Source organism: Mustela nivalis (assembly GCF_964662115.1).
Source record: "Mustela nivalis genome assembly, chromosome: 2".
Classification (NCBI taxonomy): domain Eukaryota; kingdom Metazoa; phylum Chordata; class Mammalia; order Carnivora; family Mustelidae; genus Mustela; species Mustela nivalis.
The window spans coordinates 147444124-147470383 of NC_139021.1; the positions used below are offsets into that span (position 1 = coordinate 147444124).

Sequence of the window (26260 nt, forward strand, 5' to 3'; positions counted from 1 at the left end):
ATAATAAAACAAATTTTAATGTTTTTGCATTGCCACAACCCAAAGGAAAAAGAGATTAAGGAGGAATAGTGGGGAGATGCTGGAGAGGGAAAAGACAGCCTCCAGCCCGGAGTTTAGCCTTGGTGGACAGATGTATATTGGGCCATAAAGCCCCTGCAGTCCCAGAATCCAGACACTTTGTCTTGGCTTGAGCCCAAGGCCAAGGCCGGTGTGAGGCAGGGAAGGCACATTCTTGACTAATGAAGGTGCCTTGCTCTCTGGAAGGATATGGCCAGACCCTGTCCCCCACAGGGGACACCCTGCCCCTTGCCTTCCCCTGTTCCTCGTACACACGATGCGGGACCAGAACTGCTACTCCAAGTGCTAGCAGCTTCTGAGTGCCCGCCTCGTGCCAACACGGAGCAATCCCTGGCACATAACAGCTCCCGAATCTCCCAGCCTGCGAGGCCTGAACGCAGGAGCTCCACTTGGGAGGTGGGAGCCGGCTGTCTGCCTCCAGCCCCTCCAGCATGGGACGGCTGGGGCCACCTCAGCTTCCCAGGAGGGGATGGGATGGCCGGGTAAGAAGACGTCAGACTTCATCTCCTTGCTCGGCTGCTATGCCCACCCCTCAGGTCTGACTCTAAGGACCAACGGCCCGCCTTGCCCTCGGGCTTCCTCACCTTCCCACCCGCCCCCTCCAGCTTCAGAAAAGTTGGGCGGGATGCCCCCCGCCCAGTGCAGGAGAGTGACTGTGAGCCCCAAGCGTGAGCACAGCCTGAGTTATGAAAGCTCTCTGCTGGCGGCTGTAATTAGCTTCCACACCGCACACCCGCTCTCCCGATCACAGGTTAGAGGGAGCCCGGCTAAGTGCACCAGGGAGAGGGGGCCTCCGTGGACTGTGGCTCGCCTTCCCCCATCACGCTCCTCGTGGGGCCAGCACTTCCCCAGAACAAACCCAAGCGCCTCCCTCAGCCATTAATAACCTCCTCTGCATTAATGAATTGTGAACACAAGCCTGGCCATTAAGACGGGGCAGGAAAATTCTTTGCGTTGCAAAGGCTTTTTCTCTGGACGCCCATTACTGTGATGCAAACCCTCCCTGCATGGGGTAGGGAAGGTGCTGCCGCCTTTTTATTCGAGAGTGTCCATGGAATACTCAATAAGGAAACACACGAACAAATGGCATGCTTGGCCACGAGGGGTCCTCTCTGACCATCCCGAAGTACAAAATGCATCAGTGCCCCGGGAAGCCCCAGGGAAGGAATAGGTGTCCTGCCCAGGGAAATCCTACCAGGGACAAGAAGGAACCCCCTCATCATGGCCAAATCTGGAAAGAAGGAGGGTACAAGAAAAAGATAAGTAACAACTTCCGTAAAGGTCAGGGAGATGGGAGACCTTTGGAAGATGCGGACGTGTCATGGGCTCCTTTAAAGGTAAGTGGGACCCAGGGCCTTGGAAAAGGGAACGAAGGGGTCTGGTTCATGACGACGAAGGGGTCTGGTTCATGACGACGGTATTTACTGAGCCCCTCTCACATGCCACACACGGTTCCAAGAGCCTCAGATGTTCTAGCTCCTGTGCCCCTCAACCAGTTCTCTGACTTCAGTCTTGTTTCGATCAAGATCCGAGAGAGAGACCCCCAGTGCTGTACTCAAGACTTACACAGCCTGGGAACAGAAGGATGAGGGTTCATACCAGGCAGGCCACCCCAGAGTCCTTGCTTGAGGCCACTGTGCTGGTCAGCTGCTTGATAAATAAAGGATAATTAAAGGAGGAAACCCCCACAAGTGCCTGGTTTTCAAGGCACTGCCCCCATTTCTGTCCCCATTAGGCAGTTTCCGGGCCTGAGGTAGCCAGCTGCCCTGCTCCCTGTGGGCACAGTCCCCTGCCTGTTCGGGACCCTGCCCGGCAACCTGGAGGCTAGTCGGCCACTCATCCACCTACGGACGCTCTGCTTGATCCGCCACCCCAGAGAGGCCGTGACCTCCCGCCCTTCAAGGGGGCCGTCCCCACCTCCCACTCCCCTGGCTTCCTAGTGCCTGAGCAGCCCTGCTGACCTCTCCAGACACAGCCCTCTGTGCGCACAGCACCTCACGCGCTCCAAACACTGAGCCTGCTGAATGAGCACCCCCAGGGCCCCAGCCCTGGACCAGACTGGCAGAAGAGCCCACCCCACCCTCAACACAGGATGACTGTGGCAGAGGGCAAAGCTCTGCAAGGTCTCTGCTCTCTCCCAGGCCTGAGGCAGAAGCACCAAGTCGAGTTTCAGTGCCATGGCTGTTTCTGAGCCATGTGGATTGTCCACATACCGGGGTAATTTTCAATCTCATCTTGGTTTCCCTGGCTCTCTAGGTGCTTCCAAAACCCAGACCCCTGCTTTCAACAGGCGTCTCCAAGGAATGACAGCTAGTCCTTCTAATTTTCTAAGAAAACCATATTTCAGAGTGTTCTGCTACTGACTTCTCAGTCTGTGGCCAAAGCTCAGCAAAGTGGCTGAGAGACCAGCTCCCCCTCCTCTTTTCTGGGCCACTTCCCCCCATAATCCACAGACAAAGAAGCAGTCTACAACCACTGGCATGTTCTGGGCCAAAGCCACAGAGCTTCCAGGGCCCAGCCAGTCCTCCCCACTCCCGCTGGGGACCGGGCTGGGTGTTACCACACAGCTCTGCGTTCCTGGAGCCCAGCACTGCAGGGGCCCTGGGAGCTCATTCCCTGCACAACTGACGTCCCTGCATGCCCTTTTCCTTCCCCTAGTGCAGCCTGCTCCAGGAGCTGACAGCCAGTATCCAAGAGCACTCCTGTTCTCAGAGCACATCCCAAGTCAAAGAATTTCCAGGCAAGGGAATAGCCATAAAGCTTCGTTCAAGGACAAAGAGCCCTCAAGGGCCACTACTGAGAGGAACTGAGCAAACTGTACCTTAGCAACCCCCAAGCTCTCCCACAAACACCCCTGGAGCAGTGCTTAACAAGGTGCTTAACAAGTCCAGGCAAGGACTCCGCATCTGTCACAACAATGCCTGGAACCAAAAGACAAGGACCCCAGCTCAGAGTCCTTGGCCTTCTCAGCTTGTTAGCCCTAGGAGCAGTGGCTGAGGTGCTCAATATGCCCCGTGGGAGAACCGAGCCTGCCCTGGAGCACTGGGAGCCCCGCCTGCTCTTCTCGCTCTTGCCAGATGTTGGCTATGGCACACGCAGCTTGGGCTTAGGTCCTCGGGCCCTGGTCTGGGGAAGGGGCAACCTGGTGCTGTCTAGGGATGGGCCAGAACCTCCGTGGCCTACCCAGGTCGGGGCCTGGTCTTCAGCCCAGGGCCATACGACCCCACTAGGACCACAGAGCCTAGGGAAGGAGACACGAGCACTGGTTTAAGTCTGGGAGCTGACAGTTTGATTTCTTTCTTCTGGATTATTTACCCATTGCCATGGCCCTGGAGAAGTGGGCTGGGATCTCCGGGCTAGAAGAGACGGTGGTGTTCAGCTCACAGTGGTCCTGGTCTCTGATCGTCTTGGATGAGTCTAGACCCCTCACCAGGACTCACACCCAGCAGACTCATAGCTGTCCTCTCTTGTGGGAGAAAAAGGAGAGTAGGGGTCCAAGGCCCTACCAAGAACAAGCAGAGGAATGCATGACTACATGATGTCTGGAGAAAAGGGCACCTAAGGATCCTGTGGAGGGCAGCCCAGACCCTGAAGGAGAAACCTAGCTGAATAAGTCATGCCTGAGCAACTGACTTCTCCTCTGAGCTTCAGTTTCTCATTTGTGACCAGAGGGATGGGCCTAGAAGCCCAGATAGGTGATTTCGAGCACCAACAGACACGAAGGTCCTCCCACTTACGTGAGGCCCATCCCCAGGTTGGCCAGCGCCCCCCTGGGAAGCCAGGCTCAGGCTACCAGCTCCACCAGCATCACTTACCCAGTCACCTGTGGGGATTCATAAAGTTAAGGGAGGTGAGGTCACGGCCCAGAAGTCCCTGCACTGAGCCAGGTTATAGGAAATGGGGCCGCTCCCCTCTGAGGCCTGTGGACTTAATTTCTGCAGCCTGGGGGAGTCTGGGAAGAAAAGGTGGGTTGCAAAAGACAAAAAGCTGTCCCATCCCGGGGTGCCTGGGTGGCTCAGCAGGTTAAAGCCTCTGCCTTTGGCTCAGGTCATGATCTCAGGATCCTGGGATTGAGCCCCACATCGGGCTCTCTGCTCAGCAGGGAGCCTGCTTCCTCCTCTCTCTCTGCCTGCCTTTCTGCCAATCTCTGTCTGTGAAATAAATAAATAGAATCTTTAAAAAACAAAAAACAAAAAACCCTGCCCCATCCCTAAACCACTTAACAAAGGTTCCACAGAACAGTCAGATGTTGAGCCCCACAGTATCTAGAAACTGACTCGTGGGCAGACACTTATGATGCAGGTCCCGAGCCCCGAGCACACTCCCAGGGAAAGCTGAGCCCACCTGGACTGGAGCCGGGCATTCTGACTCCGAGACTTCCAACTCAGAACACCCAGCTCCCAGAAGGGCCACCATATGGGGTTAGGCCCCTTCGGAAGGTATAGATGCCCCCACCAAAACCAGCTGTTTTCCCAGAGCAGAATGGCAGACCATGGACTGCTCTGACCAACTGTGTGCCGGTGTGGCCTAAAGACTGAGAGACCACATTTAAAAGATGGGACTATCTCAAATGAAAAGCCAGCTTCCCAGCTTCTCCAGAACTTTCAGCAGTGCTGGCAATGCTGCATCCGCACACCCGCTTGGCCACCATCAGCCGGCCTGAGCAGCCGCTGACCCCTGAGTGATCGAATCCTCCCCCAGCCCCACCTGTGCCCAGCCCCACTGTCTCTGACAGTGGAGAAATGGGTCCTTTCCCCATGTCTTTCTCAAAAATCCCAATAGGGCTCTGTACCTCAAGAGAAGGGAGCAATAGCTCATTAGTATATGGTGACGTGAAGACAGGGCCAACACCCAGTCACCTCACTCGCTGTCTGCCCGACATCTGAGCTTGCCACCCGCCCCAGAATGTGACCGCAGTCAGGTAGACTTCCCATGGCATACACAGGCTGCCCGAGCTAGTGCCACCACAACGTGCAAGGACACACTGCGATTTCTGTCACAGCCACGAGCCCTCGCTCATCCCAAGCTCCACCCCCTCGGCCCCCTCAGCAAGGGCAGCATCGAAGGAAAGCCAGTTTCTAATGAGGCAGACACAGGACAGGCCCAGGGGTCACAGTCCAGCGGGAAAAGTCTAGGCAAGCGCTAGAGGGGAGTACACATCAGGGACAGACGAAAAGAGGGGTGACACATTGACGTTGACCGGCCCCTGCCACCAGCCCTTGCCTCCATCCTGGGTCATAACTCAGAAGACACAAGACTCTGCTCCGTCTCGCTCTCGCCACCGCCCTGGGCCTCCCAGCTGCAGGCGCTGTGCCCTCCCTGCTCAGTCAGCTGCCCCCTCACCCTTCCTCAAGCCACTGCAGGCCTCCTCCCGGGGCCCAGCTTGGCTGGCCAGAGAGCCCGGCCACAGGCGGCCACGGCAGAGACACGGGAGTCACGTACAACCCATGAGGCTGGAGTGGGGCAAGCAAGAACATTTCTAAAAGAGATGGTTGCTCTCAGGAACCGAGCTGGCCCCCACCACAGCAGAGGATTGAGACACGGAATTGCTCCTCTGCCCAGACTGGTTCCTTAAATGATACCCAAGTCCCAGTGGTAATCTCCTTCCAGAAGCCTCTTCCAGTTGGGACTCCACCTCTGTTGTTCCCGATCAGCCTACTGTGTCCTGTGAATGTGTTCCAAGGCCACTCTTGGCAGGGGTGGGGCGCGGCTGTACTTGGCCCCTGGAGCACCCGGGCCTGGAGCTGAAGGAAGCATGAGGAAGGCCCTGAGCCCAGAGATGGACAGGAGTGAGCCTCACCCACTCATACCAGCTGTCTAAGCGAGGGCACTTGCCCAGCTACCTGGACGGCTCAGAAGTGTTCTGGGCCTCAAGGACCCACCTTGGGAAAATCCAACCCCAGGAGCACAGCTTCCAGAGCCTTGGGCCCTGCTGAGCATCTCTACCTTATCTCTGGGCACTCTCCCAGGGACACCCCTCCATACCAGCCAATCTCCAGACAAACCTGGTTCTCCTGCCCTCTCCTGGAACCTTGCATGTGCTGTTCTCTAGGCCTAAAATGCCCTTCTCTCCCTTCTGGAGGCTCCCCAGGGAAGCTACTTCATGCCCTCCTTCGGCCTCCAGAAACCACATTTGTGCTGTGGATTGCCACTGTGTGTGTGTGTGTCTGACTTACCAGCTGGAGGGAGACCCCTCAAAGGAAGGAGACCCCAGATCCTAACGCAGAACAAGCAGGGGACCCTCTAGGAGGGGCCTCTCCCACTGCCTATTATCAGGCAAAAGCCTACAGCCTACACCTGTGTCTCCCCTCCCAGACCCCGTGTGACAGACAGGCCCTCATAAGCACAGCACTGCCCCTCAATGCCCCAGACCCCATGTGGACGCCAGCCCCGCTCCTGGCCAGCACAGCTGCCTGGCCTCATCCCAGAAGGAGTGAGTTCAAGGCCAGGAATGCAGAAACAGTGGATGGGCACATTCATCCAGTGGGGAATGCCCCAGAAGTCCCCAGGGAGTTCCTCTTTCTGGGCCTGACCAAACAACCCTAATGGTTTGCATCCTTCAGACAACAACAGCGATTAAGAAGAGCACAAACTCTGAAAAATCACCAATCCTAGCCCTTCAGACCTCTGACATCAGGAGTCCCCAGGGAGGCAGGTGGGCACGCTGCACAGTTGGAGAGAGCCCTTGTAAGCTGGGACAACGGCCCATCAAGGCCTCTCCCACAAGGCTTCACCTGTGTGAGAAGAAGCCACCTGTGAAGGCAGAGTGGTCCCTCGTGGCACAACCACTTGGCTGGTGCGGTGACGCCTACAATCTTAGGCCATGCAGAAGTCAAACAGGACAGCGTGTGGGGGAACTGAGACTGTTCACGCGCCTGGCTGCAACTGACAGAAGGGAACAAGGAGCAGCACTGCCCAAGATACAAGGATTGGTGGAACTGAGAAACCAGGACTGCCAGACCATCTCCACGATACCTTAGGGACAGTGCCGCGCCCGAGAAACCCCAGCTCTACCCCACCAGCCAGCAGAAGCAAAACGTACCTTTCAGGGAGGCAACGTGGGACAGAGCCTGGGCATAGGTGGCCGTGTTCAGGAGGGTCCCCGGCAAGCAAGAGGGGAAGAAAGGTCCGGTGGGACCCACAGTTCTCCCCAGGCTGCTGGAGATAAAAATCACACTGAGTTCCCAATCCTGTGTAGCCGCCAAGTCTCCAGAACCCTCCCCAGGGGCTCGACCGCCTCACCTCTGCTGCGCTTCCAGGGCCTCCTTCTTGCTCCGGGCCTGGTCCCCCGGGGGTGGGGAGTTGATGTTTCTCACGGGCGGTGGCGTCACCTCTGCCATGGGCTCCTTGGCTCCAGGCTCTTGGTCGGAAGCCCCTCTCTCCGTTTTCCTCCATTTGGCCCTTCGGTTCTGGAACCAAACCTGAGTCCCCCGTGGAAATGCACATCCCAGGGAGGCAGAAAATCAGACAGGAGCAAAAACCCAAACGCCTGGATTCCCAGCCTCCGTGCTCACCGCTCACCTTGCAGCAGCTGCGTGGGGGGACCAGCCTCCTCTCTTCGAAAGATCTCCCAAAACAGTGCCCTCTGGACTGCAGCTTCAGACCCAAAGATGGGTCAGAAGATCAGTGTAGAAGGCATGACAGGCATTTTTCTTAAATAAATGTTAAATCATAGAAAGTATCCAAATGTATCACCCACAGCAAAGGTACAAGTGTGGAAATTTTTGACATATCCAAGTGCATTTATTTGATGTGAAACGTATTTGCTACGGTCGGAGGGAGGCAGACTCATCATCACAGCAGTTTGTAAAACACTGTCCTGGGGTTTCCTCATCAGAAATACTCATTCCCTATTCCCAAAGGTTTGCCTTAGCCGGGATGTGTCTGTCCTGAGACCCATGAAATCGTCTCTGACACCTCATGAAGCTTGTGACTGGCAGCCCAGCACACCCACGAGGCACGACGCCTCTGGAGTCAGCCTGGCCTGGTTTAGAATCCACCCCGACCCTGGAAGGCAGGTGGGTCTATCCCCGCTTCACAGATGAGACTGCTAAGCACAGACAAGTTAATTAACCGGCCCAAGGTCATTCAGGTGGTAAGTGGCAGACCCACGATTTGAAGATCGGTGGCCTGGCTAGGAACCAATTCCAAACTCCTTGGGAGTAATAACAATGGCCACCCCCAAGCACTGTCAGCACAGAGACACACAAAAAATGGGGAGCACTGTCGCCTGACACACAGCCATCAGTCCCTCGGTCAATATTAAGCAGCCTTATCCCTGCCACCTTCTGGTTAGGAAAACGCTTACGATTCACCTGCCCTAAGTGCCTTCTTAGAGCCTGGTGTGGACTTGCTCAAGCCTTGGCAATCAGGACGGCATCTGCAGAAGGACACCCTCATGACAGCCGCACAACGGGGCCCAAGGTGCTCCCAGAGGTCAGTGAAATCCTGCTGCTCTTTACCCAGCAGAACCCCATCCCTCCTCTCCTGGGAGATAATTCTTGGCTTTCAAAAAAGGCTGGGCTAGATTACCTCCCACTCCCCCCAGGGTAGCCTCTCCTCCTCCTGCCTCACATTGGCCCAGGAGAGAGCCTGGGTCCCGGGGCTGAGCCCTCCGCCAGCCCACCCCGCTTCCGAATTTTCATTCTCCTTTAACTGGGTTTCTTTCTTTTCTAATCTAGTTGGCTTTTAATTGCACATATCAGCAACCATTGAATAATGATTTTATCTATATTCTAAATTTAGGGCAGTTAAATGCAAAGCAAAATGCAGACACTTTCTTGTGTCTTAATTGAATGAAGGTCACAGCTATAACAACATTTAATTGAGCTATTTTTCATTATCATATTTTAATGACTTTGCACTGACAGTTCGCCTGCTTCTGAGGAAAGAGCATGATGGAGTCGTTTATTTCCCTATTTAGTTATTGTTTGACAACATCAGCTTCGATTAAGACCCTGCTTTATAGAACATTAATCATATTTGAATGAGCAAGGGGTATAAATGTAAACACATCTCCCTTCCCGCCACCGAAGCCCGCCCCGTCCCCACACGGAGGCTCACTAAACAAATGCTTCACAGCCATTGTCTGTTTGCATAATAGCCAACAACAGCCTGAACAACAATTCCCAGACTTAATTGTTACCACCCCTATCTCACCCTTGCACCTTTCAGGGAGAAGTTATGATCTTCCACTTCTGAATGCTCAATAATTGTGTCATTTATCTCAATTTGCAGTTCGGTCTTTAGGCAGCTATTGGCAAGCTGGCATTAAAAAAAGAAGGGATAGACAACATCCTGGCCAAAGGAGATTTTCATTTCCAAATAATAATCAGTTTAATTTGCCCGCATATGACCAATGATTCATGTTCAGATTTAATAATCAGGATCACATAATCTGATTATAGGGGAAATAATTTGTTTACAACCCCCAATTTACTGCTCAGAATTCCATTATCTCTCTTCAGCCATTGGTTTTTAAGAGATACTAACATGACCCAGGGGAACCGAAAGCAAACTATTATATTTCCTACAATTAGATCTTTGCATAGTCTTAACCCCAAGCCCCTACATAAAAAAACAACAGAAACAGCATGGAGGAAACCCCATAAATAAAATGAATATATAATTGTGCTCAAAGAATAGCTCTCCCGGAGAGGCGGTGCTATGAATCTGTTCCTCCCACACTCGGGCACATCTGCTGGGCTCGACGGGTTTGTGCACTTAAACGTAATCACCGTGTGGCTTCTAAAAAGAACTCCTGCTTAGAGACGGTCACCGCGGGCCATGCTCGGCTCGGAGGCAGCCCTCTCGCCGCTGCCCTTTAAAGATTTTTAAATTGCACATGTTCTTCGGATCCACTTCACTGAAAGAGTCCGCGTCCAGGGGAAAAGTTGGACATGATGCAATTTCTGGAAAGCAGATCCTACCCTGTTCCCATCTGAAAACACAGTTCTCTGCAATTGACCGGCCTTACCCCAGAGCGGTCAGAGCTGCTTTGAGAATAGCATCTCAGCTCTTTTTTTTTTTTTTTTTCCAAAGCAAGGAAATGGATGTGCATTGATGTAATTTAGTACCTTAGAGACGCGGACAAATTAGTGTAGAACATTATCACTAGTTAATTATGAATGACCGATTAATCAACCTAATCTAATATTCCACATTATGTTGATGTTATTAAAGTGCATCATGAAAATGACAGATAGTCTTCATTTGCTTTCTTTGGCCAAATGTGCACTCTGCAGTCATGATGTCAAAAAAAAAAAAGTTTGCCAGTTTTAATATTAGAGAGTTAAATAATTAAAAAGAAGGTTTACCTGCACTCTGGCTTCTGTGAGGTTTATTTTCATGGCTAGCTCTTCTCTGGTGAAGACATCGGGATAGTGTGTTTGGGCAAAGACTGCCTCAAGAGCTTCCAGCTAGTAAAAGGGAAAAATATTTACTGGTGAGAGGCTGCGGTGAGGTGAGAGGAAGCAGATGCCTATTTCAAATTTGCAATGAGCAGGAGTTGAGGAAGTAGCTTCACAGATCAAATGGGGGAGGAAGAGGAAGAAGAGAGGTCTTTGAGAAGATCCCCCGGAATACAAATTATAACCACGGATGACTCAGATGCTAAGACTCGCTAACGCCATCGATATCCAGACATCCATCGACATCGGTGCTCCCCCAAGAAATGAGAATTAGAAGAGAAGCACAAATATTTATGTGCTTTTGCATTTAAACCGATTCCTAGGAATCAAAGGCTCTCAGGGTGGCCTTATGAGACAGAACAATCCACACAGCTTTCCCGAGAGGACTTGGGAGAACAGAAACAACTTGCAGACGCCCTCACTGTGTCAGTTCCACAGAAACTAACAAGAGGTATTTGGGCCACCTTCGTGACTCCTCTAGTTTGCACAGATCTAAGGGAAAGAGCCCAGGTCCAGGAAAGATGGTAGGAGGGTCCCCCTTGCAGCCCTTCCATTTATGGATGGCAATACCTTCTACAAGTCAGTCAGTTTCTTGGGCGCCAGTCTTCCCATTTATCTACTGGGATTAAGAATGTCCTGTCTGCATTTCCCAAGGTTCAGATGATACTGCTGGTGTGGAAATGTTCCCCCAAACTACCAACCTAGGGCAAATGTGAGCGATCACTATTGCCCCTTCCCTTCCTATCTGGGATCAGAAGGTCCAAGTCATCTGCCCTCTCCCCAAACAGATTTCTTAACACATACAGTGCGCAAGAAAATGGAAAGATCCAATTTCCATAGTTGGCTTTATTTTAAAAGACAAAAACAGCTGCTCAAACTCTGATATTTTGGGAGGCAGGACGGAGCTGATTCTCAGAAAGGAAGCGCTGTCATTACCTGCTGAAGAGTAAACGTCGTCCGGTTCCGGCGCTGTTTTCTGCGCAGAAACCCATCATCGAAATCTCCTGGAGAGTGGTTGCCAAAGGGTGCAGTGCCTACTGGGAGTAAACTGAGTCAGCCTGACCAGAGGGCCTCCCTGGCCTCACACCGACCCTGGACACATATGGACACACACGTTCGTTGGGAAGCTTCTTCAGGGAGAGACCTGCCTCTCCCAGAGCATCTTCCTCTGCTGCAGTCCTGGGAGCCCCTCCTTTTCCACTCTCTCATGCTCTCTCCCCCCGCCCCAGTAACCTTTGACTTTAGGCCCAACTCTGCTTATTTTGTAGGGCAGGTGGCAACCTTCTCCCCTAAGAAGGCTAAATCTGCTTCTTGTGAAATTCTGGGCTCTGGGCCAGGAAACATCACTGGCTTGGGGCAGTGCGTTCCCCTGTCCTTTGACTTCCAGCTGCACCTGCGTCCAGTGTGCCTTGATCCCATGCCCTGCCTCGGATTCTTTCATAGAAACCTCCACGTCTCCTGTTTGCTCACCTGTTCATTTGCTTTCCCTTGTTTCTATAAACAACAAAGCTGAACGGCTGGAGGAGGGAGAGGAAAGAAAATGCCAAGAGCTTTCACTGTACATTTCTCCTAGAACTTCAGGACACCAGGAGGTAAGAAGTTTATAAATGAATATTAATTACTGTTGGTCACAGCTCATCAGCACCATAGTGGATCTGTTATATAGATGTCAATTAACAAGAGGTCTGCACCAAGAAGCTAGTGTCCTGAATTCCAAGTAGACTTAGGCAGGGCCACTCTCAAAGGGCACCCCACCCTCTCTGGCCAGGCTCATAAAGGAGCCACTGCTCTCGCTTCCCTGAAAAGAAAGGCATCCTTTCCACCATCCTCCTCCCCAGCAGCCTCCAAAACTGGTATAAAGCCAGAACAGAGTTTGGCCCCAAATGTGCATTCAGGTCATTTTCCTAATATGCACCATTTACTCGACAGTGTGCAATGGCTTCTTAGAAAAACGAATGAGCAAGTTCCCATTAACCAGTGAATGCTGTAGCTGCCATGCGCTTTGGTCTCAGAAGGACCGTAGGTTCGGCATTAGGACCTGGCAAGCCACACGGGCAAACTCCCTCAGAAAGACCTCAGTCCCAAGGAAGCAGAGTCCTCTGGACTTTTAAAAATTCTGTCGTATAAGGGGGTCCCTCCTGCTTATTATTCTGCTCCCCATTGCCCCATCTTTTGCCACAATACCCCAGTCTCTCCTGAAGCCTGTTCCTCCAGCTTCTTGTCCAAATTGCACTTTTCTTCAAAACCCTAGTTACAAAGATTTCTCTCCAGCTCGTTGGCAACTTCAAAGGGATAGCCTCAAAGCAGCCTTATTTCCATTATTTTGCAGGAAACCAAACTGTCTCCCTTTGATTGGTGAGGATGGAATGCCGACTCTGAGATGCTCCAAACATTCTACCTACCTCACCCTTCTAACTTACACCTGCTGGTCCGAAATTTTTCTACAATGTGTGGATATAATATCTGTAATTGAAACACTGTGAGCCAAATTGAATCCTAAAAAAGGCTGATGGGCCATCAAATTAATAAGAACAAACAGAAAAGAGAAAAAAAATGAGAAGAGGCTTTTTACTTTAAAACAAGTAGAATTTTAAAAAAATTAAAAAATAAGTAGAAATGTTGATAGTATGAAAATGTTAAACCCTGCCAATAATTAAACAAAACAATGAACTATTATTTTCAACATTTTAACCAAAAAATGAATAAATAAATAAGGTACATAATGATACCTAATACAGTTAAGGGTGTAAGAAAATGTGTGTGTCCATTAACCTTCTGTAGGCACATTAATGGCTGGAGCCTTATTAGAGGGTAATTTGACAATATTCATCAAAGATTTAAGTGAACATATACATATTTAATCTATGAATTACATAAAGTGTGCCAAAATAGAAAAAAAAAGAACATTCCTGGCAACATGATAATAAGAAGAAAAAAACTGGAAACAGCCGAAGTTCCCACCAGTACAACATATAATGGAATATTACACAACTGTTTAAAAGAAATCAGTAGATCTGTGTGTATATATATTGATATGGAATAATTTCCAAAACCTATGTTACAAGGTAAAAAAAGCAAAGTCCTAAAGGACATGGCAGTGTGATCTCAGCAGAAAAAAATGCATAATATATAGAAAGAAAAAGTGTGTTTTTCTTGAAGGAATCACAAGAAACCAAAAATAGGGAATATCTTTAGGAAAAAAGGGGAAAGGAAGGAGGATTTCACTTCTCAATGTGGAGGTCTCTGTTCTATTTGAGTTTCCTAAGCAGGTATAGGTAGTACTTTTTAATTCAATATTAGTACAATTATCTGAGAAGTGAGATGATGAACCATGCTTTGCTTTCTTCTTTATGCCTCTCTAGATTAATAACGAATAAAAATTAAAAAGCTCCTGGGCTGAGGGAGATGTCATATTCCAAAGGGCTGTTGTCAGCCTTTCCATGTGCAGCAGATCACCTCCTCCTCGGCACCACTAAACTGATACAAAACAACAACAACAGCAACAAAAAAGCCCTTTCTGCAAAACTAGCTCAGAAACACATTTGCAGAGGGATAAAAAGGTTCTTAAAGATCCATCTCCTTTTCTTCTGGTCCTAGCGCTCAGAATCAGCACTGAGGGGGGAACGTGCCGGGGTGTGGGAAGGGAAGGTGGGCAGCCAACAGCTCAGATCCCTGGGACCATGATCAGCCAAGCCAGGACTCATCCTAAGTGACTTCTGCAAACCCACCCTGCAAACAGGCTTTTCCCCTAAGTTATCTAAGCAGCCCACCACCTGCTAAATACTCACTTCTTGGCCTCTCCCCAGCCCTTTAACCTAAAGAGTGGGCTATGTCGTACCCATCAGTCCAAACCCTGGGTTCAGAAGCACAGAGATGGTGTGTCCTCCACACATGCAAAGGTCCCTCTGGGCCTGGGGTGTACTCCGGACATGCACCTCATAAAACGGGGCAGCATGGGTCCTTCGAGATTAAAGGAGGTGAAGTGCAGGCAAATATCTGGTCTTGCCTTCTTCAGAATGCTGACTGAGCTAGTAGGGCTTAAACACGGATCCTTAGCCTCCTTTAGAAAATTCTACTGAACTCTTAAAAGCTTCCATGGTTAAGACAAAAACAAACTTCCTGAGATCCCTGGGCATGCTGGCCAGCCGAGGCTCAGTGACTACTCCTGGTAAAAGGAGACAAGGTGGACAGTGCCTCACCGCCTTGCCCCCCACATGCCTCCCTCAATTTCCTGGCCTCCCAAATTCTCCCACCCCACAAATAAATCAAAGGAGTAGGTTATTAAAGGCCGAGTCCTGGTATGGCTCCCAGGTATAAAAGTTCTAATATCCCACTGCTGAGATGTCTGCTCTGAGGAATATGCTATTAAAAGTCCGGAAGGTGTGGTTTTGCATTTGTCTGTTGCCTATGCAAGGGGTCCCTCCAGGTCCTGGAGGGGTGGGGGAACCAGAGAGTCAAGCTGTCCCCTTCTCACAAACCTACTCCCACCTAACAATCCAGAGCCAACACCATATGAGGGATCTTGAGGCAAAAATGCCTTCTAAGGCCTGGGGACCCTCAAAGTCTAAAACCCTGGCCATGGGGCTTCCCCTGGGAGTGGGGAGCGGTTGGCCACTGGGCTCAAGAAACCCAGTGAGTCACAGGGGAGGAGCCAGGCCAGGGCACTTGGGGGTGGTGGTGGGCAGGGCCACCTAGTTCCAGAGGGCAGTGGTGGCCCAGAACAGATGTTAAAGCTTTCCTGAGGAGGACAGCTCCGTCCTCCAAGCCAGAGCAGTCTAGGCATGGGTCTTTCATAGTTCATGGTTGGTGACAGGACGACGAGGCCCAACTCCCTAGTCCACCTTGGCTTTTCGGGATGTTTGCAAAACACCGTGAAAGATTGATGCGGCCCCCAGGGCGGGGGAGACCCGATTAGAGGCGTGACACCAGCATCTGTGCTGGGAGGACCCGGCGGGTCCCTGCTGTGAAAATAGCCTGGGGCCAACCGGCCCTGGCGGGGAGGGAGGTGGGAGGCAGGTGGCGACAGGGCGGAAGGCTGGAGTGGGATGTAGGAAAGAGGCCACGGGCACCCGTCCACTGCCTGGCGGCTGCAACCCTCGCAGAGCGGGAACCCAACCATCCACCCGCCACGCAGCCGCCCGGGAGCTTTCTGGCCAGCGCCGGTCGGTTCGGAGCAGCCTCAGGCGCGGCGCTTACTCACCCTCTAGCTGCGGCGGACAGTGGAAATAAAACATCGCCGACGGCCGGGTCAGCTGGACGGCGGGGCCTGGGGAGGGTGCCCGCTAGACCGACAAGGCGCGCGTAGCTCCGGCCGCTGCAAAACAAACAGCGATAGAGTCTAAGTCTCCCTCTGCCCGCGCCCCAGACTGGCCCTAGTGAGCACTGGGCGCCCTCCTCCCGGAAGCCACCCCCCCCCATGCCTTAAACCCACTGTGGGGACTGGAGGCAACAGGGCAACGCCGTCTCAAGCCCGGTCCCCGTGGGACAGCCCATCGGTTCGGGTCCACCTCCCAGATAGCGATGCCCCCACCTTGGCCCCAACACCAAACCCGGGCAATCTGGCTCCCCGCTCTCTGGGGTCCCCGCCGCAAGCCCGGCACCCAGGCCGCCGCAGCCGGGTCCAGCGAGCGCGCCAGGCCATCTGTGCGAGCGGCAGCCTGGGGCCGGGAAGGCAGCGGAGCCCGAAGTCCGGGCGCGCTGGGCCGGGTGAGTGGGTCGGGAGCCGTGCGTACCTCGGCGGGCTGCGGACGAGGAAGGCCGGAGCGTGACCGCCTCCCGTCCTCACGCCGGGATCCGCTGGAAGCGGGCGGGGCTCGGCGCGGCTGGCGCCCGCAGGACCAGAAAGTGACTCGGGAAGTGGCCAGATGTCTTGCTGTCTGTCTACAGCGCGCGCCGCCGCTCAGCACTCGCCTTTATAATCTCACGCATAATTGGCCTTAATCTGATTATTTCCAGCGCTGTCTACTGCGAGTAACTTGGATAGGTCTATTGGGCCTTACAAATGGCCCACGTGGTGTAAAAAAAAAAAAATCCATCATTTCTCAGCAAACATCAGAAATGTTTTTCTTCTTTTAAAAGAGGATAGAAACAAACACCATTGCCACCACCCCAAAAAAGGCGTTATTTTTTCAACACGCCACCCACACCCACCCCTCGTCCCATCTGACTCAAACCTTTTCTCTCAGTGAAAGCTTGGATTTGGGCTCGCCCTTGTCAAAGGCCCAGCGTCTCTCCGGCTGCGAATTGACAAAGCGCTGCTAATTGTAGCCAGCGGATGGGTTTTTGGGGGGACTCTTTGCACACGGCTTCCCTTTCCAGGCGACCGTACAAAAGGAAAGTTTGATTTTGTTCTCAGCAAGGGGTCCCTGAATTTATGTTCGTTTCTCAATGCAAATGATATGCGGTGGGACCCTTCGCAATTACTTTTAAAATGCATCCGAGGCAGACACTCAGCGGAGAGAGACCGCCCTTCCCTCTGCCTGGGTGAAAATTAAACTCTAAAGTACCGGGCTGAAATTTTCAAGTCAGGGGCGCGGGATTGGATCAAATCACATAAACTGCAAAAAAAAGCAAGTCTAATGGCGCATAATTGGTTCTGTAATAGCATTACACCAGGATAATAGCCCGTTACGGCCCCCTGCACTATTAAGTGCTTCCCTGGCGGAAAGCCTTTATGATATTAAAGGGGGAATATAATGATATTTTGGTTATTAAATGCGTGTAATTAATTTATGCACCACTGAAAATAAAGTTGGTATTATGACCCACTCAAGATGCATCAGAAGATGCAAGTCAGACAACTGTTGATAAGTTCTGGTGTCTGTGTTCCGTCTAGACTGCTGATTTTATTTTGGGACGATGGCTTCTTGGACAGACTGCATAAATTGAATATTTTATAAACATTCTAATGCTGCGTTCGGGAGCCCTGGCGAGGCGGTGGGTCGGGTCCCTGCACCGCCTGGGATCCAGCCTTGATCTTAAAGACACAGCGTGTTGGAAACAAAAGGCCTGGTGGGCCCCACACGTGGACACCGCCGCTGGCGAGGCTTGTAGAGCTGAAAGGCAGAGTGCCTCGGAACTGGGCGGCCGATGGACAGCCCTCCGGAAACCAGTGAGAGGAAGTCGGGGCACTTCTCCAGCAGAGGCAAGTTAGGGCCCGGGGCACTTCAGCTGTCCTTCCTGGGCTCAGCCAGCCCCGCGCGAGGAGTCGGCGGCGACATAGGGAAGAAACCGCTGGAAACTCTGGCTCAGTTGAAGGCGGAGAGAGCCCGCACTGCCAGTTCCGCCAGGGTCACCGACTCCGCCAGTCCAGGCGGCGAGCCCGGGGGAACGCGCCTGCAGGTCTAGGAGGCCGGTGCGGTAGCAGGAGGGGCTGGTCGGGCAGCAGAGAGCGCCGTTTCCACTTCATCCAGAGAGAGCTGGAGCCCCAAGTGCGGACCCTGTGTCAACCCAGGCCAAGAGGCTCCGCGCGCTCTCTGTGTCCCTCCCAGTGTCACTCAGAGGACCCTATCCTCTGGAGCTATTTCAAAGAGCCTGAGGCTACCCTGGCATGCCCGGGTCTGCCAAATCTCCCTCAGGTTCCCATCTGCCCTAGGCGGCAGCTCCCCGCCTGCACACCCTGTGCGCTCCAAGAGCGGGTGCTCGTCAGGCGAATTGAGGAAGGTATCCCGGAGGGCTTGGCCAAGATGCTCCAGTCGCACCTGGGTATCTGTGCGGGAACCCGCAGCACCAGGCGCCCGGGGCGCCGCATTGGCCCCCAAAGCTAACGAAGTCCAAGCCCCAGTCTCAGCTCTCCATCCCTCACATCCGCCGGAGCAGATTCCCAACAAGTCTCAGAGATGTCCCAGGAACTGGACACGCTCATCCTGGATCTGCGGGCAGCACATTCCCCGCGCCTACGGACCAGTCAGAACCCTGGACAGCGGCACCGGACCCTCCAGGGCGGCGGAGGGAAAAGAGGCGGGTCCCCAAGGCCCCCGGGGCTCTGGGCTACGCAGCAGTGGGACCCGCCCTGCCGGATCCCAGGCTTCGGGGGACTGATCAAACCTGAGGAAGTTAACTTGGTACGCGCTCACCGCGCTCAGAGAAGGACCGAACTCTGGGCGCCGCAGCCCCACGCGCTGCTCCTGCCCTGTGGCTCCAGCCGGGAAGGGGCCGGCCGCGAGTCGCCGCCTGACCCTCGCCTTACGAGCGTCCCCGACGCGAGCCTGGCCGTCCCCCTGGAGGGACAACTAGCCAGGCTGCCGGAAAACACCCACCTCGCGCGGGACTTGTAGTCAGCTCGGGACCGTCCGCCTCGCCTCGCCCAACTTCCCTCTGCTGAGCGGCGAGACCGGCTCCTTTCTGTTGGCAAAACAGCGAATAAACAAACAGCCAAGCAAGGTAGAAACGAAAGCCTACTGCAAACTTTGATGACGCGAGCCCCCTTTTTGATTCCGATTGTCTCCGACACTCGGCCTCCAAAGGTGACTAATATGTATTCGCTACGGTCCCCCTCCCCCACCAAAAAGGGCGTTTGAAACGAAAAGGTTATTTTTCCTTAATTCTTGTACGGTAAAATGTATTTTTCAATTAACCAAATTCACAGATCTGTCCCGCTTGGACACTCTGATAATTTACAACCTAAAAGTGTACTTTCTTTATCTAAAGACCAAGGTGACTGCTTTTAATTTTCTCTAACCTCTTTACACTTGATGTTCACCAGACTCATAATGTTAATTGGCTTCATATACGGATCATCAGTTTAATGAAGAAATAAATCCTGTGTTGCTTTATGTTTTAACAGTGATTGCTTTAATGAGGAATGTGACGTGTTCCAAAATCAAAGCTGCAGGAGACATTAGATGGGGCTTCTATTAGGACGGAAATGCTTATTTAAAGTTAAAACCGTGGGTCATATTTCAACAGATTCTTACACTGCTGGCCCTCCCCACCCCAACCTGGGTTGCTTCCAGCCTCTGGAAGGAGACAATTCTGTGGTTGGTCCTCAACGCTCCTTCTTCTCCCTATTTAATTCACAACAGCCACAGAGTCTCCCTTCTGAGTCATTTTCTGGTTACTAAACAGGCGAGCTACTCCTGTCCAGCAGAGCACAGAGAAGCCAGAATAGGGTGGATTGCTCAGCTTGGAAGGTTGTTCACTTTTTAAAAAATAAAACAAAGTGGGAAGAGAGTGTCACACACTCCCTAAGATGTGTGTACAGATGTGGTTTCCGCACCCCTCTTCCCAGTGCGTCTCTACCACTGAAAATGCAAGCCTCCTCTCCTAAAAGCAGATAGCTCCCCTTTAGGCCGAGTGGGCTGCTGCTGACCCACTGCCCCCTGAAAATGTCTGCAGGGGATGTGCTTGGCTCCCGCCTGGGTGATGGAAATTTTACATCTTTACATCAATTAATAGCAGAGTAAATCTGCTTTCTCTAATGGGTGTTTGATTTTTCTAATTTTAAGCTTGTTCTGTGAAGGGAAAACTGTCATCTCAAAAACACTAAGAGCAGCAATAAAATGTTAGAAATTGGAGTATCTATACCTGAAAGCCCTAAATTGTCTTTCAGTTCAATTATGAGTTATTTTAAATTGATTCCTGAAAAGAATCCCAAATCCTTAGAAAATGCAGAGATTTGAGACTCCAGGTTATGTCTCAACCATCACACATGGTACTCATTTCTTACCATTGTTCTGTTTGGGGGAAACTGGAGAAACACTTCAAGATGTCACTGTCAACATCTTTTGAGCTGGATACATGAACATATGTTGGATTTGACATCTCAGTTATGCTCAGAAGAGATTTTCCCCAACCTTCCTTTTAAATTTGGTTTAGCAGAAACAATCTCAGTAAACATGGTTTAAAACCATAACAATATCTCTATTTTCAGGGAGGGGGTAAAAAAACCACACTGAATTCCTAATTATGTGATTTGGAAGGATCTGGGTGATTTGTAATGTTGTTTTACTATTAAATTTTTTTAAAGCCTCCCTGGTGTAATCCCCAGTGGTCACCCAGCTCTCTCAAGGCAGAACGTGAAGCGTAAGCGTGCTCCGTATGGACATCACATATTCTCTACTTGTCAGCTAATCTGTTGTTTGTCATTTTGTAGTTTTGGAAATTGCCAAGAACACTTGAGTTAGCTAAACATGATAGGATATGTGGGGGGGAGGGGGGAACAGCAGCTAATTGAAATTCCAGATGAATAGGGAACTATGAACAGAAAAAAATATACATACAACAAGAGATAGATATGCATTTTATTATCTTGGAAATTTCCTATCATTCATTAGTTTTACTGTCATGTAAAAGTAATAGCAACCACTAAAATGCAAGCCAACTTCCACTAGCTTCATCCACGATGACCACAGGACCAAGCGTATTCCCATGTGGTTCCCAGGGAGCCTTTCTGCTCAGCTCAAAGCACCGTACCTGACTCAGCCCCACCACCTACGGGGTCCCTGCAGAGTCCTGCATACTAGCTTCATAAACAGGGCACACTTGAGAAGGCTGCTCATTCTTGCAGGAACTCCTTGACTTCCTCTGAGAAAGGACTTGGAAAATGTCTACATCAAGTGCTGGTGAGGGGATTCACAACAGCGCTAGACGATGTTCAGGACAGTGAAACTATCCTGAGTGATACTGTGGCAGTGGGTACATGCTATTATACTTTTGTCAAAACCCATCGAATGGACAACACCAGCAAGGAAACCTAAAATAGACTATAGGCTCTGGACGATTATGACATGTCAATACACACTCTGGTGAGGGGTGTTGATAGTCGGGAGGCTGTGCACCTGTAGGACAAGGAATAGATGGGAACTCTCTATAATTTCCGCTCAGTTTGGCTGTACATTGAAAACTGCTCCAAAAAATAAAATCTATTTTTTTTAAATAAAAGGAAAAAAAGTGCTGAAAACAATGCCCACCACGTAGTAAGCACTCAGTAAACACAAGCTATGATGGTTCTACTATCATTATTATTATTGCTCTGCCACTCCTTATAGTCCAGCAGGGGACACGTGCATGGAGAGGGACTCCTCGGTGCTGCTTTAAGTACTAATAGATAGTACATGCCTTCTCTGGCTGTCTCCAGGATGGGTCCACGTTGGGCCAAAAAGCGCCACCCTGGGGAGAGCTTCTCTGCAGCTCCCCATCCTACCTACCTGGCAGTCGGCCACACTTGCTTCCTTGTATTTTTTCCTTCTTCCTTCCGCATTGTCAGGTTTGTTGAGTTGCACTCAGTACAAAGCTATTTGACTAGAAAACTTAAGACAAGGGCTCAACTGGATCAAGGGTATTTTCTTTGGCCAACAGAAATTTTTTTAGAAATTCCAGTGGAGGGGCGCCTGGGTGGCTCAGTGGTTTAGGCTGCTGCCTTCGGCTCAGGTCATGATCTCAGGGTCCTGGGATCGAGTCCCGCATCGGGCTCTCTGATCAGCAGGGAGCCTGCTTCCCTCTCTCTCTCTCTGCCTGCCTCTCCATCTACTTGTGATTTCTCTCTGTCAAATAAATGAATAAAATCTTTAAAAAAAAAAAAAAAGAAATTCCAGTGGGTAGCTTAGTGGGTTAAGCCTCTGCCTTTGGCTCAGGTCATTGTCTCAGGGTTCTGGGATCGAGCCCCGCATCAGGCTCTCTGTTAGGCGGGAAGCCTGTTTCCCCCTCTCACTCTGCCTGCCTCTCTGCCTATTTGTGATCTCTATCTGTCAAATAAATAAATAAATAAATCTATTAAAAAAAAAAAAAGAAAAAGAAAAGGAAATTCCAGTGGATTGCCTTAGACTGAACATGTCAACCCTGCTTAGCCACAATTCCTACTCTTCCACATGTCCTCCATGTCACTTTTTGTGTTTGTGTGACCCACCTGGTTCCTGTAGGCATCTGACTTTCTTACCTCTCACATAAATTCTGCATGAGTCTATCATGATTTTCAGACTGATGATGACTTCTTGTCGAGTGTTCGGATGGGAGGGGACACAAAGTCTGTAGCCTCTTGAGTTCCAGAGTTTAATTCAGTCCAATTCAACAAGCCTATATCTAGCATTTATTCTGTGCTAGGCACAAACAACACAGACAGGAACTTTTGGCCTTGGGAGCCAGCTCCCAGAGATTCTGGCTAGGAAAGGAGTTGAGATAGCAGGAAGAAAGGAATCTGGCACTATCTGGTACCACAGGAAAAGCCACTGGATTCCCTGGGCCCTCTTTCCCCTGCCTTAGAACCTTTCTGGAAGGGCAGCTCTCAGAATACAGGTTACCCCCTAACCCTAAACCTAAGCCTAACCCTAACCCTCACTGGGGGAAGGATCCTCACATTCATGTATCCTCATGCAGCTTCCAATGGAGAAGTGCCCTCCTTCCCCCAAGGCCCACAGATAGCCTTGCCAACCTCAGCATCAGCCTCCAGCTCCCTGCTTCTCAGTTCCAGCTGCAGTGAGAACCCTGGGGGACTGGATCACACATCTGTCTGGGATATGTCCTACAGGTGCACCTACAGTTTCAATTTTTAAGATCCCAACATCCAAGACTATTTTGATGGATCTCCTGGAGTTCCTGGCTTGGAGCAAAATCATTTAATAAACATTTGGTTGGTAAGCCTAGCTGACTATTATTAAAAATGTAATAATGAATTGCAAACAAGAAAATGAAACCAATCCAAGGAAATCTCAAATAAGATCCAGCCAAAAATAGAAGAACGATCTCAGTCTCCAAGTCTACATTATCTCACCAATAAACCTAGGAAAAATAACTTTCAAGGTCAGCTCTTTGGTGCAAAACAATTCCCCATAAGAATGAATAACAGAACTGTAGAAGAAGAGTAGGAGCAGAGAGTGAACAACTTGCAGGTCGCAACCAGCAGAAACACGACTGGAGGCCACCCTCACAGCCCAAGCCCCAGCGCTGGTCACTACATTCTCTTTAAAAAGACAGGCTTCTCTTGAAACAAAACACGCAGTCAACTGCCCATGCTAAGTGCTCAAAAAATGTGCAGAATGTAATTCTGTAGCGTAATATCAAAGATAAGAAATAAGTTAGCTACATGAATGATTAGTAAACACAATGAAACCTTCCAGTTTCTAAAAGATTTGAATTATGTAAGCATCTCCAGTGGGAGGGGAGTGGGTTTTTGATCAGGTGGACTGGGTGTCAAATCTGGCTTCTTCCTAAGTCCTCCTTTCCTCATCTACAAAGTGGGATTGACCGGGTCTACCCTACAGTTATTTGTCCCAGCCATCTGTAGCTTCTTCTCCACTTTCCACCACCCACACACACAAAGTAGGTACCTACCTCATAATTGTGACTTCCCTGTGATACCTTTGCAAACCTGGATTCATCAGACCCTACCTCTTCCCTTTGACCAGCCCACTCCTACCCACGATCAGAACCCATGCCTCCAGGACGCTGGTCCCCCAACCCGCCTGCCCCACTGTTCCATTTGTGCTCTCTGGTTCTCTCTTCTTGACTTGGTTTGCCATCACCTTGCCTAGCATAGCCAGGCCATGTGTATACAAGCTGGTGCACTTCTCTGCACACACTAATAAGGTACTCACTGCCTCCCTTTTCTCTTGCTGGCCTCAGTTTCATCCAACTGCAGGCTCTCAGGGCATATTTAAATCCCAACATAAATATTTATTGAATGAAATTGACTGATGTCTGAGCAAGGCTAGTGCTGGCAGTTTCCACCTCTCAGCCTCGGGACCAGTGTAGCCCACAGCGCCCCACAGACCAACCAGGTAAGGAGCAAAGCTCAGCACCACACACTGAGACACACTAGGTAAACCTGTCTAGACACTCATTTCTTCATTCATCCCACGAATAACTGTAGAGCACCAGTTTTGTGCCAAGTAGCCTTCAGGGAAGGCACCTGTAAACAAGACCCCAGAGACCTAGAAGATTAGCATGTCAGGAAAGCCTCTCATAAGCCCTATAGCAGAGCTTGCCAAAGCCAGGTCTCCAGGAGACAGGCTGCACCCCTGAAAAGGACCCCAGGTGTCCACAACTGCCCCCACCATCTCCAGCGGCTCAGTCCAGAAAGTCCCAGCCAGGAGGAATGAGCTCAGGCAGCTGCAGAAGGGCAACTGGTGCAGACGGATGGGCGTCCCCTTTGCTGGGAAGGTGGTGGTCCCCAGTACAGCCCTTCACCTCCCAGTGTCCCTCCTATAGCCCAAACATTCCTGTTCTCCTCCAACAGATGCTCACTGAAATCCATGCTTGTGTCAGCCTGATGCTAGGAACGAGAGAAAATAAATGTCTTTTCTTTCACTATTCTTAAAAACTTTTAATATGATATATGTGGTGGTGGTGGTGGTTGTTTTACTTGCTAATATAGTAATAGTAATATAGTAATCAAGTAGATGCCGTGAAGGTAGAGAGCAGGTCAGTGTGGGTTCGTCATGATATCCTAAGCACTTAGCCCAATGCCTGGCACCCCGCAGACATGCAGGAAAGATCTGTTGGGTGCATAAATGAATAAGGCAAGATCTTCGGGCTCAAGTCTAGAGGGCAGAGACATGAACAGACGTTTGGCAATCAATGCCTCTCCCTGCAGTGCAGTCTTATGTCCTTCGATGCTCTCTGGGACAAGTCGGAGCATAAATAAGTACATGAGTCAAGAGCCAATCAATCGTCTCTTCGCTCTCATATCTCTTACCAGATGATGCTGCAAACCTCTCAGCAGTCCCAGCGGTCACCTCCAAGGTGGTCAGGAGTGGCTCACAGTTTGCAGAGCAAGGCGGATGCGTTGTCCAGTCGTGCAGGAGCGGCTACGACGGTATGGGAGCGCTCTCCTAGGCTGTGTTGACAACCTTCACTCACACCCCTGCTGCTAGAGCCTTCCGTCTCCCCACCATGCAGCCTGAAGTAGTAGAAGGGACATGGCGTTCTGTGTCCAAAATCCCTGTCGCTCCTTTCCAGCTCTGGAGTCACCTGAACTTTTTGAACATCCGTGTTCTCGTCTGCAAAAGAAAATGATTCCCATCGCAAAAGAAGCCATTTATGAAGCGGTAAAGCGCCTTGTGAATGTGGTGATGGCAGCACACATGGTCTCCCTCTCATTAAGCCAAAGTGGGGGCGGGGAGGGGAGCGAGTCACAACCTTCTCTCCTGCTCTTCTGCCAAGATCCCAGCAAGCCTGACTTTGCCCCCGCCTCCTGCCCCCCACCCCAAGTCCTGCCTCCCCCTGGCAATACCGAGGCTGAACCCTGCCCTGTCCAAGGAAGGGATGCCTACCTCCTCCCCTGTCAGCTGCAATGAGTGGTGTGGTGGGGGAGATGGAAATAAAGAATGAGTTTAGGGGAGGGAAACCCTGGTGTCTTACTTGATGCAGAGGTTGCCACCTGTCTATCACTGGAAGGGTTTCTGTATTTGACCAGTATTGATATTGGCTTTATTTTATATTACATTTTATATTATTTAAAATGTGAAAACAACTGTACAGAATCCAACTGGCCAAGGTCCAGACCCTGCCCCTTCGTAGCATCTCACCCCTTCACACAGTGATGATTTCTGTCTGACCTCTGAAGGCATCTGAATTTACAGCCCCTGGATAAATTTTTTTTTTGAATAGTGGCCTTATGGCTGACTTGCCTTTTACTGTATTCTTCAGAAAAAGTTGTCTAAGGGGAAAAAAATCAATCCATCAATAAATTAAATGTTAAAATGTTTTCTAAATAGCACATAAGACAATAAACCCAAACTATCAATAATCACACAATCTAAGCATAACCATTATTAATATGTCATTCTATAGCTTATGATATTTTACCTGAATTTACTGTATGCATACTTTTTAAAGAA

At 50.7% G+C, this 26260-nt stretch overlaps 1 protein-coding gene across 5 annotated transcripts in view; it reads right to left on the reverse strand.

The window, feature by feature from the left end:
• The window catches only part of DRGX (dorsal root ganglia homeobox), a 32102-nt gene extending 16302 nt beyond the window's left edge, over positions 1 to 15800 (reverse strand). Inside the window, exons 1-5 of one of the 5 annotated variants that reach the window (XM_082719580.1) lie at positions 15688 to 15800; positions 11424 to 11521; positions 10395 to 10496; positions 7321 to 7499; positions 7121 to 7233 (exon numbers count right to left, since the gene is read on the reverse strand). In XM_082719580.1, coding sequence (XP_082575706.1) covers positions 7121 to 7233; positions 7321 to 7499; positions 10395 to 10496; positions 11424 to 11521; positions 15688 to 15721 — 526 coding nt within the window. In that variant the 5' untranslated portion in view covers positions 15722 to 15800. Of the gene's footprint in view, positions 1 to 7120; positions 7237 to 7320; positions 7500 to 10394; positions 10497 to 11423; positions 11525 to 15687 lie in introns of all 5 variants that reach the window. The other 4 variants (XM_082719579.1, XM_082719581.1, XM_082719578.1 and 1 more) reach the window with 4 other exon arrangements.
• Between the last annotated feature and the right edge of the window lie 10460 nt (positions 15801 to 26260).